Below are 14,717 nucleotides of genomic sequence, written 5' to 3'. Positions count from 1 at the left end.
CGAATGGCGTCGTTTGGCAAGATTTTTTCAGATTGTCAAGCGATCCTGCCTGTGGTCAAAAACCTCGTCGATGATGCGCGACCGCTCGGGTAACTATGCCGTGTTCAGGTCGTTTTGATCCGACTGTATATTAATGGCGGTAGCCCTCGTGAACTCTCGTAATCCATCTATGTTTCTAGTGCTTTTTGAATCAGTCCGGATTTCAACAAACTGTCATTTTTCAGATTTAACATGGTATAACGGTGCTAATAATGCGATTTTGTGCTCTACTTCTCTGCTATCTGGCCACGCTAGCGGGTGGTCTGAAGCATTCGCTCTGTACAACATCCGTGCTGCACGTGCGTGGCAGAGATATTGTGCAGGCGTCCAGAGGTTCTGTCCTTTTGGTAGTATTTATGCCGCTTCAATGTGCCTCTTGTCATCGTCAACTCAAACGGTATGATCATTCAGTTACGGTGTGTGTCTTGGTAGCGCAGTTTTCTCAGTGATTCGACTGAATCAGCGTTTTTAATTTTTTTTCTACAATAAATACAGAAAATACTTTTTTAAAGATAAATACAGAAAAATTTACAAGAAAATGAGGGCGGGTGTGGCGCAGTTGGTTAGAGGTCCGTTTTAGCCACAAGGTCAAAGGTTCGAAACCACCCTGGGGCAAACCAAGCCTTTCATCCCTCCGGGGTCGATAAATTGGTACCGGACTTGTCTGAGAGGATAAGAACACTGACTTGATCCTCGGCTGGCCCCCGCAAGTCATTGTATAGGCCAGCATGCGCTCCAAAATCTCAACGATTACGAATTCCAGGAAAACGTGTTGGTGCATCCCAAGTGGATTGATACGCTAGTGACTTTATCCTTTATCCTTTAATAAATACAGAAAACACTCCATCTAGTTTGAATCCGTGCAACTATGGAACGAATTTAAACAGCGTGTGCCAGCAAGCAAACTATTGTACAGTAGGATCAAAACGAAATTAAACACGGCGCAGTTGCGTAAGCGGCTGCACCCGAAGCGGCGCTGCGGGGAAAAGGCTTGAAATCGAGGTGGGAGCATCGCAAACTGCGGCTGCTGGGTGGTACTAGCAAGAGTTCCACCACGATCCTAACCGCGACGCTGCACCGCGCCGCTTCCAGCGCAGCCGCTTACACCACTGCACCGTGCTTCATTCCCTTTTGGCTATACTATAGTTGAGTAACAGTACGCTCCAGTAGGAGTCTCCGAGCTCGAGAAATAACGGAATGGAATGGAATGGAATGTAACGGAATGGAATGTAACGGGGTCCCGTCTACTGTGAATCTGTCGAGAACGCAATAAAACGTTAAAATAAAACGCAATAAAAAGAAGTTTCACCGAAGAAAATAGTGAAAAATATGCATTCATTCACGTTTATTGTAACTCTGAAAGAGGAGAGTTTCTTTTATCCTTACACTAAGAAATCAGGTTTTCGTAATCTTGCACTAAGAATCTTTCCAGAAAGAAAATACACAGCAATCAAAACTTGACCGAAACAACGTACATATGAACGATGTTATTGCAAAAATCCGATATAAGTGACAGAGCAGAATTACAAAAGTTTTTTTTCTTAAACATTATATAAAACTACAAGGTACGATTACATATATAAATGTTTCTTGGCACCAAGAGGATATCTCTGACGGTAGGTAAAGAATCAAATTTCTGGAGCGCTACTGTTTTCTACACTTAAAACGTAAGAGAAACCCCATAAATTTATTTGAAAGAATTTTCACTTACTTAGACCTTTTTTCCTTTCCTCCATTAACTCATACATTCGTGCTCCAATCAGTTAAGTTATCTTAGGTAGTTATGTAGGTACTGATGCATTGGTAATTATCTAAGCCATGTCAATAACTCTTATTTATTTATTTATTTCACCACGTCAACTAACCCTAAAGCATCATCTCTCTGATGTGATGTCATTGTGCTAGAACGAAACAAAAAGAACAAAACACAACAAAAAAGTACTTAGTTGATTAAAGGGAACCCTAGAGTCTTCATGTTACCCTCTGCATGGAGCACATAGTTTACACAGTACAACTGCTTCCTGAAACTCGGATGTATGTAGTAGCAGATATTATCTGGGTGGACTGCCTGATTCTTTTGCCTTTGAGATTGCTTTCCGTTCTTCTTTTGTTTTTTTTTCGTTTTCATGTCTTTCCCTTTGAATTTGCTTTTGATTTTGACTGGGGTTCGAAAATGACAGATATTTTATCACATTTCCAAATTCTGTCCCCATTTTCCCTTAGTGTTGAACATGCTTAGGATTAACTTGGAATCTTGGGTTTTTACAGAGATATGCCCGAAATTCCAAACTAAAACATGTCACATTCTAGGCCTTCAGAATCTTGTTTCTTTGGCAGCTCTTAATTCCGCTTTTGGAAGTGCTAATACAGATTACATTACTACCACTCACGAACCTCTTGAAACTACTTTTTTCCACTCTACCACTACTACTCACATTGTCTTTCACCACAAAAAAAAACTGAAATTCAATACATTTCACTGAAGTGTTTTGAAGCTAAAGGTTCGTGATCACTGGGTCCTGAGAAGGCGGCTCAAATTTCACTAGTCTTGTCGTACAGTCTCTTCCACAGATGATCTACAGAAAGATGATCTGATCTACTATAATCCTAGTTTAATGTTCGACTATTGGGAAGAGTGCTTGTGAGTTTGTTCTTTGGAAAATATTATATTTATTGCTTTCTCTAGTGGAGATCATATACATAGAGTGTTTCTCTGTTCATGGAAGAAATGCCTATTTATTAAGTCAGTTTATATTTCTCTATACATCCAGGAATTCACTAAATGTATCGAAATTTCAGAAAGGAAACCTTTGATACAGCATCTTGTATTGTTCTTTTAGTTAAATACCACTTACATGAAAAACAAAGAAAGAGGATATAAATAAGAAAGGTCTTTATTTATGTCTCCTATTTGCAAACATCCGGTTCTTTGAACCGGATGTTCTTGAGTAGATCAAACTGGGAACAACAGTGGCGTCGATAAGGTCTCGGTCTTCTTCACTGCAACAGCGATGTCCTTATTTACTTAACCCGTTTTGCGCATCTGCGCAGCTCTCTTGTCAGTTCATTCCTCATGTTGGTTTTTCGACCTGGTTGCTAGCTGTAGCTGCAACATAGGATGATTTTACTGAGGCTTAGGAAGCAGTTTGACCTGCCTACCTCGAAACGCCGATATCCTTCTTGTGGGGTGCGATTTTTTGCCGACATTGCTCATCGGGGGCGTGCAGTCACTTCCATATTCGCTTAAATTGGGCGGAGGTAATTGAGCGTGGGTATCGAAGAATTCAGAGCTGAGGTTCGTCGTATCCTTTCTCATCTACGTTCAGGGCGACTCGTTGCACGATTTTCTAGTCTAGGTCCTAAAGGTATTCATCGTTCGCCTTTGCAGCTTCAAAAAGCAGTGTGCTTTGCTCTTTAAGTTTTTCATTAGTTGGTTCTCTGCGAAGGGGACGTGCTGAGATGTGAGTTCATAGCTCATATTAGTCAACTGCCTCCAGAGACAAGTATCTTTTGGTGATTCTAACACTTTCAGCTTTTCGGGATAGAAGACCTACAGAAACTCCTACATGCGAATTTTCCAGGTGATCTTACTCTCTTAAAATCTGAAATGAAAAAAAAGTCAGATTTTCAGTGATCCATAGATTTACTGTGACAAACCTTATATAAAACTCTACAGAAGTATGCACTAGTACTAATACCTGCACTAATAATCACAACTGTGTTTTAAAAGCAACATACTACAAAATCATGTTGGGATATCTCCCCCTTCGGTACGAGGGCGAGTTTCCCACACCTTCGAGGCACATTACAACGCGCCACCTTTATACAGAAGCCACAACTACTCCTGTATAAAGGTGGCGCAACTGCGAGCGATCGGACGAAAATCAATGAAGTTTCTTTTTTTAAAATGAAACTAATGGATAGGCTGTTGACGGAACCAGCGCGTGTAAGAAAGTGATGCGTTTTAAGGTATCTCACAATAAAAATAACGGGGTGGTAACGGAAGGGCATTCTCTACGCCGTTCTTCAGGGCTATTTGGCGGAATCTGGTGAACGGGTGTAATTAGAGTTGTTTGACATGGTGTGCCTTTTTCTGGATTACTAAATAAAATTATGTGCGTGATGACGCTCATATGAAGTACACCCCTACCTATTTGCTAAAGGGTCCCAACATTGTTAATTTCGAGATATGCTGCTTTAATTTGCATCCGGCAAACGTCGATATTCTCTGAAAATGTAAGCCTGCCATCATAATTCTCGACGTTTGCCTTTGTGGGGCAATCATGATCAATCAGTGCTATTACATACAATCGATTTCCATGATCATCGTACGCTTTGACATCGTAATGGCGGGCGTATTTGCAGGCTCTCATACATGGCGTCTACACTAGGTGACATTCGCGTCGTTGTACTTGCTCCTTCGTATGAAGCACCTGTAACCATATCAAGGATACAAAATGAGGTATGTACTTTTATTATTGATTGAATGGACACCTTTAAATTGCCAAATACAAATCGATTCTAGTTTCCACGGCTAGTAATTGATCGAGATATTGATAAGGTATGGCGAGTCTATGAAGCGTCCAACCACGATCAGATTGTATTTGACAGGTAGTGTTATTCTCTCACGATTCTTATGCATCTATTTATACTATTTGGTCAAACTTTAATCACTACTAGTTTTTTTTTTCTTTGCAATCATGTTTGTTGTACTCACAGTTGTTGACGACTTAACTTGGTAGGTGTTTGAAATACTCTGAAGTGGCGGATGACGAATTTTAAGTGCCAGCAATCATGCTGTAAGCGTACTGTGAAGTACTAGACCCCTTTTATTGATTTTAAAACAAGCTAAGAAATGCATGGAAGACTCCGTGTCCTCTTTATCCTATACGCTTATCCTATCCTTTAAAAACTTCCACTAGGAGACCAGCGTGTTCAGATCTTGAGTGGGTTTGGAATGATTCATTTGGTTATGCTATTAAATAAGAAATAGAAAAGAGAAGAGAAGTTTTATGGAAGAAAACGATGCAAGCATAAGCGAAAAGAGGCAAAGACGGTCTCAAGTGGAGATTTCTGTGAACTGAGAGCCACCAAATTGTTTTTTAAGGAGGAAGGAACGTGAAAAGAATGAATAGATTGTTACTATCGCACCGTACTATACTGACAAATGTTTATGATATTAGTATAGGCGATCATATAACATGGATGCTCCTTTTAAGCTAGGTGATGTCTGAGAAAGAGCGACGAGGAAGCAAAAACGAAGCAAGTCTAGAGGATGCAGATCATCTGACTTCACTTGACTTAATCGGCAGGCTAATGTCATCGCCTGACGCGATTACCCGCATCTTGGCCGAGCTGTGCTGTTCTTGATCATAGCTCTCCCCAGTCTTCTCGATCTTCTGCGAGAGCTTGCACAGAATCACTCCATTCGTCGCTACTCAATGTCCTGCGAAACCTTACGTCTCGCCTAACTGCCTATTTACGCCGAGAGTCCTCAGATCCTCTTTCACCACCTCAGTTCAGAACTCCGGTTTCGGTCAAGTGTCCCTTCCAGCTAGAACCCGAAGAACTCCTCAGATCTCGTTGAACGAGATGATCTGCTGGTCTCCTTAATATATGACCAAACAAACGAAGACGATTTTCTGTGGCCACTTTTGATGGCGGTGCAAGATGTTGATATCTTCCAGGTGTCGTCCGCCACATCACACGGCGCACCACATCGATTTCCGCGTAGAGATCTTCGTTGCGGCATACTCTAGGCTAAAAGTAGCCAATCAGCCGTCTAAACAGTTTTCTTTTCGTGCAGTGAACCCTCTACAGCTTTACTCGTAGCTTGACTTCGTTGGGGATGGGAGCCGACCGCTAAGGAGCTAAATGTAGAAGCGGCCTTAGCGCATCTTTGCTGAATACCTTTCTCGTAGTTGGCGTTGTTCTTCAGCCCATTCAACAGAAGTTAGTGACGAGCTCGATCGACTGTCCGTCCACCCTCATCCCAGTTCGAGGTTTCGAAGTGACCAACATCTTCTTGTATTTATGAGGGCGTAGACGTAGTTCATAGACTGTAGCTAGCTTCGATACAAGGTTAACAGCATTTTGAAGTTTCGTACTGTTCTCGGCGACTATAATAACATCGTCGGCATACTCGGGATCAGTCAAGGGCACCCTGGTAGTGCTAAGACGATGTTGGCAGAACACTGATTCTGTTTCTTGCAACGATCGACTGTTTCTTGCACGTTATCAATGTCGAAGTTGGACAGGAAGGGTCCTGCCATTGCCTCTTTTCCTACTGCAGTTACCACCTCAAACGGTGTTGTACACCCGGCTGGTGTTCGAACTGCAGCGTTTGCAAACGTGCGGACAACCGTCTTTCAGACGCCGTTTCTCTTCAACGCTTTCGTGATATTCGCGATCCCAACGCTTTCGTGATATGCTATACTTAACATTAGTCTTTAGATGTAATCGCGTTGCTCACGTGCTATCACACCCACGCAGCGACATGACATCGTACCGTGACACGTTGGATGCGATCGATAGTGCACGTGACCACGCTCCGTGTGGTCCGTGCCAGCATGATGTTAATCGAAATGACTTGAACACAGGATCTCGAAAGACAGCCAAGGTGAGGAGTAGCGTTTGTATTAAAGGTGAGCAGATTGCACTAGTCGATGAGCTGAGCATCCACTTAATCAGTTACTTGTATGTCCAAGTGAAAGATAGCAATAGAAGCACTGTAATTTCTTTCAGAGTGTTGATGCGTTCGTGAAAATGTCTACAGTACAACAACGGCAACGACAGCAGCAGCAGCAACAACAACAACAACAACAACAACAACAACAACAACAACGGATAGATGCTCGCCGATATGAGGAAGATCGCAGATCGAATTCGAAGCCAATTTTGAATGTGCGGGCAAATTACAATCAGCGAATAGCACAACAAGATCGCGATGCGCAGCGGCAGTATGTGCAAATGCATCAGCAGCAACAACAGAGCTATCAAGCAACAGCAACAACTGCACATCCGGATAGGAGCCGGCAGCAAAACAGCAACTATCTTCACCAAAGCAATTACAGAGCGGCAAATGGAGCACGTAGAGTGCAAGATGAGAAGGTGAATGCTAATGATAATTTCTAGATAATATCCTGGATGTCAAAAGAAAAAGGAACGTACACGACTCTAATTGATACTTATTTGTAATAAACGCAATCAAACATTGAACTGGATTTAGGAAGACAAGCCGTATGTCTTGCACAGTTATAGCGTCTGTTTCGCACATGTAGGAAAAAATTCGCGGTCGTAGACCATGTCGTCAAAGCACATAACCTGAAACTGCAAATCGCCCCAGCAGGAGAACAACTATCCGATTTGTCTCGATGTGCTCCCGGACACGAACGTGAACTCTGACTCTTAATTTTAATCTTCTGCCAAAAACGCGAAGACTGTGCGATAATTGTGTAGATGTGTTTTTTTTTGCTGCCTTTAGGATCCCAGAGAATGCAAATAACGAATCGCAGGTGTCCATGCGTCTACGCGTTTACGCGTCTGCATGACCGATGGCTATAGGATGAGTATGTGACTCGGACCTTTCAGCATAATAGCACAAACATCGACAGTGCAATAAATGCCGCACTACAAACTTTACGACAAATTAGAGGATTAATTTATTAATTAGTTGCAGGCTCGGTAATCATTTGACATGGTTTCGCACGAGCTTTTCAGTGTACTGCAACAGCCAACATAAGCTCGGGAAATGTCACTTCTTTGGATACTTTTTGTAGCAGTTGCGTTGTTAGAATGACAACTTTCCTGAATCTACTCTAAATACACTTCGCATACGACGTGCTGTAATGAGGTGACGCGTCAAGGGATAATTTCAGTATTTTTCAGGTATTTCAATGTGTTGGGCGGGTGTGGTGTAGCGGTTAGAGGTTCCGCTTCCTGCACGATCGATCGGAGGTTCGAATCCGCCCTAGTGCTCACCAAGCCTTTCATCCCTCCGGGGTCGATAAATTGGTACCAGACTTGTCTGGGAGGATAAAAGCACTGACTTGACACATCGGCTAGCCACCGCAAGTCATTGTATAGGCCAGATACACGTTCGTAAACCTCAAACGATTCTGAATTGAAGTGAACGTGGGGGCGCATCCCAAGCGGATTGATTAACGCCAGAAACTTTATCCTTTATCTTTCAATGTGTTAGCACAATCATTGCTAAAGTAGTAGAGATACAATGTCATACCCCACATTTTTGATGACAATTTGTCCTGTCATCAAAAATTTTGAATACGACAGTATGGGAGTTGAGAAAAAACACATGAAAATGGTAACCTGATATGTGCAAGGAAGACATCCAGTGCATCCAAAAAGCACTAAACAGCATCAGGTGCTGCAAAGGGAATCCAAATTAGGCTGCGAGAAAACTTGATGTTTAGTGGGCGCTTAGGAGTTGAGCGGTATTTCTACTAAGCAAATTCAGAAGTGAAATTGTGGCAGGATGGAGGACGGGTTAGAAGTGTCACCTGCTGAAAACGGTGCAAGATGTTCAAAAACAGAAACATTTGCGGAAATCAGTTATTTAAGGTGAGGGCGTAATTTCGTAAGGAAAGATCTCTGATTTTTACTGAGGAAGGAGTAGAACTAGACACATCCGTGCACCGTGGGTTTGGGATTCCATTCGAAGGAAGCCTCTACACCTATGGGCATCTCGTTTCTTTAGAAGGAGGCAGTTCGTGTTGTAGCAGGACTGGGCACCTTCTTATAAGGTCAGATCAATTTCCGAGCCGTGTCGATAGCTTTTTGTTGAGTTGCTGAGAAAAGATCTGTGGTCATCGTGTCCAGGTCGTGTTGTGAAAACTCCATGGATTTCGAATTGTTGGACTGCATTCTTATAAGGTTTTTTTTGGTTTAGAGCTATCTGGCGCAGTCGAACGTGGACCCGCGCCTGGTTCAATCTAACCACAATCGGCAACTTTCATTACATCCTGTAGTTACCACTACGTCACAACAGACTTATGGTAAGCTTGTCATCAAATAACCCATGGTGGCGATTTTACTGTTAATAGGTATTGGCCTTATCCGCTACAAACAGCATTTAAGTAGTTCCTTGCACCTAGAGGTTGCTTATAACCATTGTAGTGCAGCACGGTTACGGACCTGACGAGGATTACGAAGATGATGCGCTACCAGTTGTGATGACCACAGCGGCTGTGCAGGTGTGTTTCTGTTCATTCATCTAATTCTGAATTCTGTAGAAAAAAAAAACTAGGCTTCCTGTATTTAGTAAGCGGCATTGTACCAGATCCTTAGAACCACATTTCATTTAAATTTAATTCTGAGCGCTGTACCTCAAAGTAGCGTTGATAGCGGTAATTACCATTGGCATTTGCGACTTTCGCATCCGCAACTAATAAGTTGGTAAAATTGCGTGATAGGCGTTATGGTAGTGACTTTTTAACACGAACAGTATACGTTGACCCCAGGAATGACCATCCACCAACACGATATCTTAGAATTCATCGCATAGAGATCATCATGGATGCGTTTTTCTTTGTTGTCTTCAGTGGTTTTTGCGTAATTTAAGCTGACACGAATATAATTGAAAGGGACCCCAAAAGCGTCCAAATTCTCGCGTTTTTGTTTTTTTTCTGTCTGTTGAAAGGTAAGTTTTGCACTTTTGAGGAATGTTTAGGTGGCGCTATATTAAAAAAAAAAAACATATAAAATCTCTGGAAATCTCGTTCCCTTAATGTATTTGAAACAGGGTTTACACGATTTACGATGATTTCTTCTACAAAGTGGAGAAAAAAATCTAAGTGGAAAAATCTGACGGCGCGATGTTTCCATGTTTCCGCTCCTTTCTCTCAGCACAGCTGCACATTGTTACATACAAAGAGATGTACAAGGTGAGGAATATCAGAGCGACAATAAACCTCTCGCTATGTTGTCAGTTTTTCAATTACGGATTTATTTGAGAACGTTTCGCAGGAGGTACTAAAGAAATATTTAAAAGAAAAGAGTTTCGCGACTTGAATCTTACCCTTTTCCACAAACCTTAATCACAGTTCTTGTCCTTTTACGATATACTGTAATTTATCGATGCACTTTGGATTATCCTGTATAGCATCTGAAATAGACTACTACGTATCCAATTGTGCCACACATGGAGTAAAAAGACGAAAGATTAAAGAAGTGGTATCACGTATATGTAAAAGTGAAAGATAAAAAAGTAGCAGAAAAATTGAATGAATATAATAAACAGCTAAAAAATATTCATACATCCATTTTCGAACTGATCCGTCATTTCTTCCAGCTTCCACTTTCCTCCGTTGTAGACCTATGATCCCCGTCACTTCTTTGAAAATTAAGATGATCACTTTAGAAGGGTCCGACTCTATCAAACGTATGTGTCTAGTATACTACGAGTACTACGCACAAAATGTTTGCAAAAGTAATAATAAAAAAAGGATAAAGTCACTGGCGTATCAATCCAGTTGGGATGCGCCAACGCGTTTTACTGGAATTCGTAATCGTTGAGGTTTTGGAACGCGTGTTGGCCTATACAATGATTTGCGGGGGCCAGCCGATGACCAAGTCAGTGTTTTTATCCTCCCAGACACGTCTGGTACCAATTTATCGACCCCAGAGGGATGAAAGGCTTGGTGAGCACTAGGGCGGATTCGAACCCTCGAGCGTGTGGCTACAACGGACCTCTAACCGACTGCGCCACACCCGCCCCAAAGTAATAATATATACATAATAATTCTGCCAAGTTACTCCAAATAGTAAAATTCAGGGGTGCTTTATTATTTAAAAATTTAGTGTAAAGAATCGTTTTTTGTAAGACTACGATCTCCTTTCAACAACGATGCATTGCTCATGTAACCTTATGGTGTCGTGCAGAGAAGATGTGCGTCTTGAAGATCACACTGATATGTATAGTGAAAGTTTCATACAGCAGGGGCCTAACAACCATGGATACAGTCACTATATATTCGCTGTTGAATATCATACTTAGCTATTTGGCATTTTTTTTTTATCGAAGCGTTTTCCACACTCTCCAGTTTTTATTTGTTTATTTATTTATTCACATACACCAATGGTGCACCGGAAAAGAAAGATAAAAAAATGGAACCCACTTTGTCTGATTCAGAGAATCCTCCGGAGAAAAAAAATTGCAGTTACCTTAATTTTAATCTCGTTGTGGTGATCAGCCGATAAAATCATCTTTACAAGCAACTCCCGAGATCTAAGAGCTTACTTCTATCTTCAAACCCAATTTTCTAACCCAATGAAATTTTCGTAAGGAAGCATAGATCATAGCATCACCTTATAACTAACCGTTTAGTTCTCTTTGCCCGATCAGTATTCGTTTCCAACTCCAATTTTTCACTTTTCCATATTTGATCAGGAGTTCCAGAAGTCCACGTCTAGGCGTCATCCACTCATTACATGACACGAAATTTCTGGGAATGTTTTCTAAAAAGTCTAATTAGATCATTTTTGAGAAGAATTTTTTTCCGAAACAGATATATCAGCTGAATACAATAACATGTTAATAAAATGCAGTACATACCCTTAAAGCAACATACCTGATCAGTAAAAGAACTTTCGGCGCAGTTTACGGAGTTACAGAGCATCGAGGATACTCCTATGAAAATTGAGAAGAGAACATAGGGTATCTCTACGTCAAAACTAAAAATGGTCATTGATTTAATTTTATTTGTCTTTATCGTTTATTTATCGGCGACGCAACTTTTATCCAACGAATGGTGCGTATGATCTTCGCTTTGAAGCTGAGAAGGCTTTCGTTGATTTAGGTTTCGATTGACAACTAAGGGTGCAATTTTCAAGCTTGACCAATTACGGTTATGCAGAAGTTTAAGTAGTTCAAATAGGGGCGGTTGTAGAGGAGTTGGTAAAAGATTCGCTGCTGCCGCAGGATTGATGTTTTTAAGCCGTCCCAGTCCCAAAGGAATCTTTCATCTATCCAGGGTCGATAAATTGGTACCAGACTTGTCTAGGAGGAAATAAATAGATACAGGCTCAAAAATCTATTGCGATTTACAGTAAAACGCATTGGGGCAACCCAAATGGATTGATACGCCAGAGATTCCATCCTTTATTCCAACTACTTGAAATATGATATATGTGCCTTCTCTCGGCCTCATTAAAGATTATAATGTTGAAATAGGCACTAAGTTTCCCTAGTGGACAAGAATCAACTGCCGTAAAGTCGTGTAATTATGAAGTGGACTAATTCGCGCAGAAATAGAGAAGAGAAAGAAAAAATTACGGGCCGAACAATGAGCAAAGAGGCAAAATAGTTGACAAACTACTGCACTAAAACCACATGCACATATTTCTAAGGATTGAGAATACTACTGCATCCACATTCGAACAAAACTATTAACGATTCATTCTCTCAAGCGCCTCATCACCCTACAGATAGCATTGAGTTTGCCTACCGTTTGGATGCTTCCTGTAAGGATTGAGAAGATACTACTACGAAATCTTTCACATAAAAAAATCAATATAATCGGCTAAGCTCAAAAAACTATTAAAAACTATTAACATTAGAAATAAAAATTTTGAATTTGTTCAATCATACAGTTAACCAGCAACTCACTCACTCACCTTCCCTGTTTATATAATATGTTATAATATAGTTGGTAGTGTTCCAAGTAGAAAGGTTTATTCCCTTTTTAGAAAGAGTTGAAGTTTACATTTTATTTTCTGCCAGAATTTTGGTGATTCGTCGACTCGATAGTGTGCCCAGTAATCTTTGTGAAACAAAAATTAGTACTTAGTTAAAGTAGTGTTAAAACAATATGAGGTAGATAGTTGCGCAAGCGACTGCGCCGGAAACGACACGGTGGAGCGTAGCGATTGAGATCGTGTAAGGATCCTCGCTACCGCCACCCATCTCTGTACTTCTCCATGGTTCCACCTCGATTCCAGCCGCTGTCTCCATCGTCCCGTTTCGAGCGCTGCCGCTTACGCAATTCCCTGTTCCATGTTGTTTTGACACCACTATATGTATAAGTGCATGTAGCTAGCAAATAGCTAACACGGGGCTCATGGATCAAATTTTGATCTCTACACAACGCGCGCAAATAAAAACAGTCAATATCTAAGTTGGTCCCGAACAGTTGCATGGATTCATTCATGTGTAACGGTGCGCGTTCTGCAGACTCAGATTCCCACTCCGACATCGTTCGATCCCCTCTGGCCAACTCCAGCACCGGGACAGTTTTTCCACAGTGATCCAAGGAATCCGAAGGTTTGCTTGATTTTCTTAAGGATGAGCGGTCATCAATTGGTGTCGATTGATTCAGAAGGTTGAAGACCCACGATTCACAAAGTTTGGTGAATTGGCGTCTGAGAACAATATCCCCTGTACAGCTTACACAGATGACATCTGCTACCAGCAGGTATCTTTTCAGAATAGGCTATTTTAGCTCTGTCAATATTCACCAGTTGATTTTGTAGCAAGAAAAACTTGGTCGTGAAAATGTGTCAAAATGTTGTAAGAAGGGAATTTATCTTACGGATGTTTGTATGCCAGGAAAATGCTCCAATCACACCATTCAACTTTGCTGTTTCCAGAAATTTCTGCAGGTGTGTGTGCGTCTTTTTCAGCAGATCAGTCACATATGTCAGCCAATACTATTGATCTTTTGCATTTTCCAGGCCCGCTACACATGCTGCGAGGACGACGAGCAATCGTTTGGCCCGGCCAGTACCAATCAGTTCAGCATGTGTTGTCACGACAATTTCGTGAATGAGGTGGAGATTCTAGTGCTGAGCTTCACTCATAAGGGACACCGTCAATTTCAGGATGAGTGTTGCGGCAAGGAGACTGCTGCAAGTTATTGGCGATCAGTACATGAAGTCTGTTATCCGAACACAAAAGTCGACTATGCAGGGATAAAGATGGAAGTACGTCATCATTTGAGGCAAAAGGCGAGGGCTAACGATGCGCAACTAGTAGGACGTTTCGGACCACCGTTAGCGTTCAATATACTTCCGAGTATCGATCATACGTTGTGTTCGAACTGCGACCACGCCCTAGTGGAACATCATCGCGCACTATTTGCTATACGTTCTCGGGTTACGGTAGTGGCGGCCTCTCCGCAAACTATTGACTCCTTCCTATGAGCGCCAGCGGTGAACTGAGAAAAAAAGCGGGGCAGCTTCTGCACAATGTTATCGATTGATGTGGATTAATCCAATGTACGTTGTCTAGGTTCGTTTTGCCGAAGGTGTTCGTGTGGTGGACATGAGTGAGAATCGGGTCTGGGACTACGAATGTCGCAATGGTGTCAATAGGACGCAATACGCCTACATACCTTGATACTTCAACAGATTTCTTGCCGTCCTCGATTGGTTCTGTCATTGGAATTTTTGGTCTTTCAGTGATCTTCTAGTCTGATTATGTTTTGTCATATTGTAATTAGCTAAACAGCTTTAAAAGTCTCACATTTGATCTGCGAAACCGATCAATAATCTCACGAAGCAGTCAAAACTCAAGGTTCCCGCAAACCCACTGGTATCGTTTGGGTCGGTCAGCTAGCTTTTCGAATTTTCTCATTGATCCTTATCTGCGTATGGATTTTATGCTTGTAAGTGTATTAGTTGGTTCTCTATCAGAAAAAAGGTAATAATTTGTGCACTCGTCT

At 41.6% G+C, this 14,717-nt stretch overlaps 1 protein-coding gene across 3 annotated transcripts; it reads left to right on the top strand.

The window, feature by feature from the left end:
• Nucleotides 1-251: 251 nt before the first annotated feature.
• On the top strand, nucleotides 252-14,392 carry RB195_016504 (uncharacterized protein; the record flags this gene model as incomplete). 3 transcript variants are annotated; one of them, XM_064183068.1, is made up of 15 exons in its annotated part: nucleotides 3,158-3,226; nucleotides 3,321-3,334; nucleotides 4,405-4,501; nucleotides 4,565-4,650; nucleotides 6,493-6,658; nucleotides 6,784-7,149; nucleotides 8,948-9,053; nucleotides 9,175-9,251; nucleotides 13,229-13,318; nucleotides 13,374-13,469; nucleotides 13,528-13,590; nucleotides 13,645-13,656; nucleotides 13,729-13,824; nucleotides 13,876-13,977; nucleotides 14,285-14,392. In XM_064183068.1, the coding sequence occupies 15 exons, from the start codon at nucleotides 3,158-3,160 to the stop codon at nucleotides 14,390-14,392; spliced, it is 1,548 nt and encodes a 515-aa protein (XP_064038950.1). The 3 variants fall into 3 exon arrangements, with proteins under 3 accessions (XP_064038948.1, XP_064038949.1, XP_064038950.1); XM_064183069.1 differs by lacking the exons at nucleotides 3,158-3,226; nucleotides 3,321-3,334 and adding an exon at nucleotides 252-436; XM_064183067.1 differs by lacking the exons at nucleotides 3,158-3,226; nucleotides 3,321-3,334 and adding an exon at nucleotides 252-436 and having other exon boundaries at nucleotides 13,528-13,656.
• Nucleotides 14,393-14,717: the final 325 nt, after the last annotated feature.

This window comes from Necator americanus, chromosome II, assembly GCF_031761385.1.
Source record: "Necator americanus strain Aroian chromosome II, whole genome shotgun sequence".
Lineage (NCBI taxonomy): Eukaryota > Metazoa > Nematoda > Chromadorea > Rhabditida > Ancylostomatidae > Necator > Necator americanus.
This window is presented reverse-complemented; position numbering and strand designations above follow the sequence as displayed.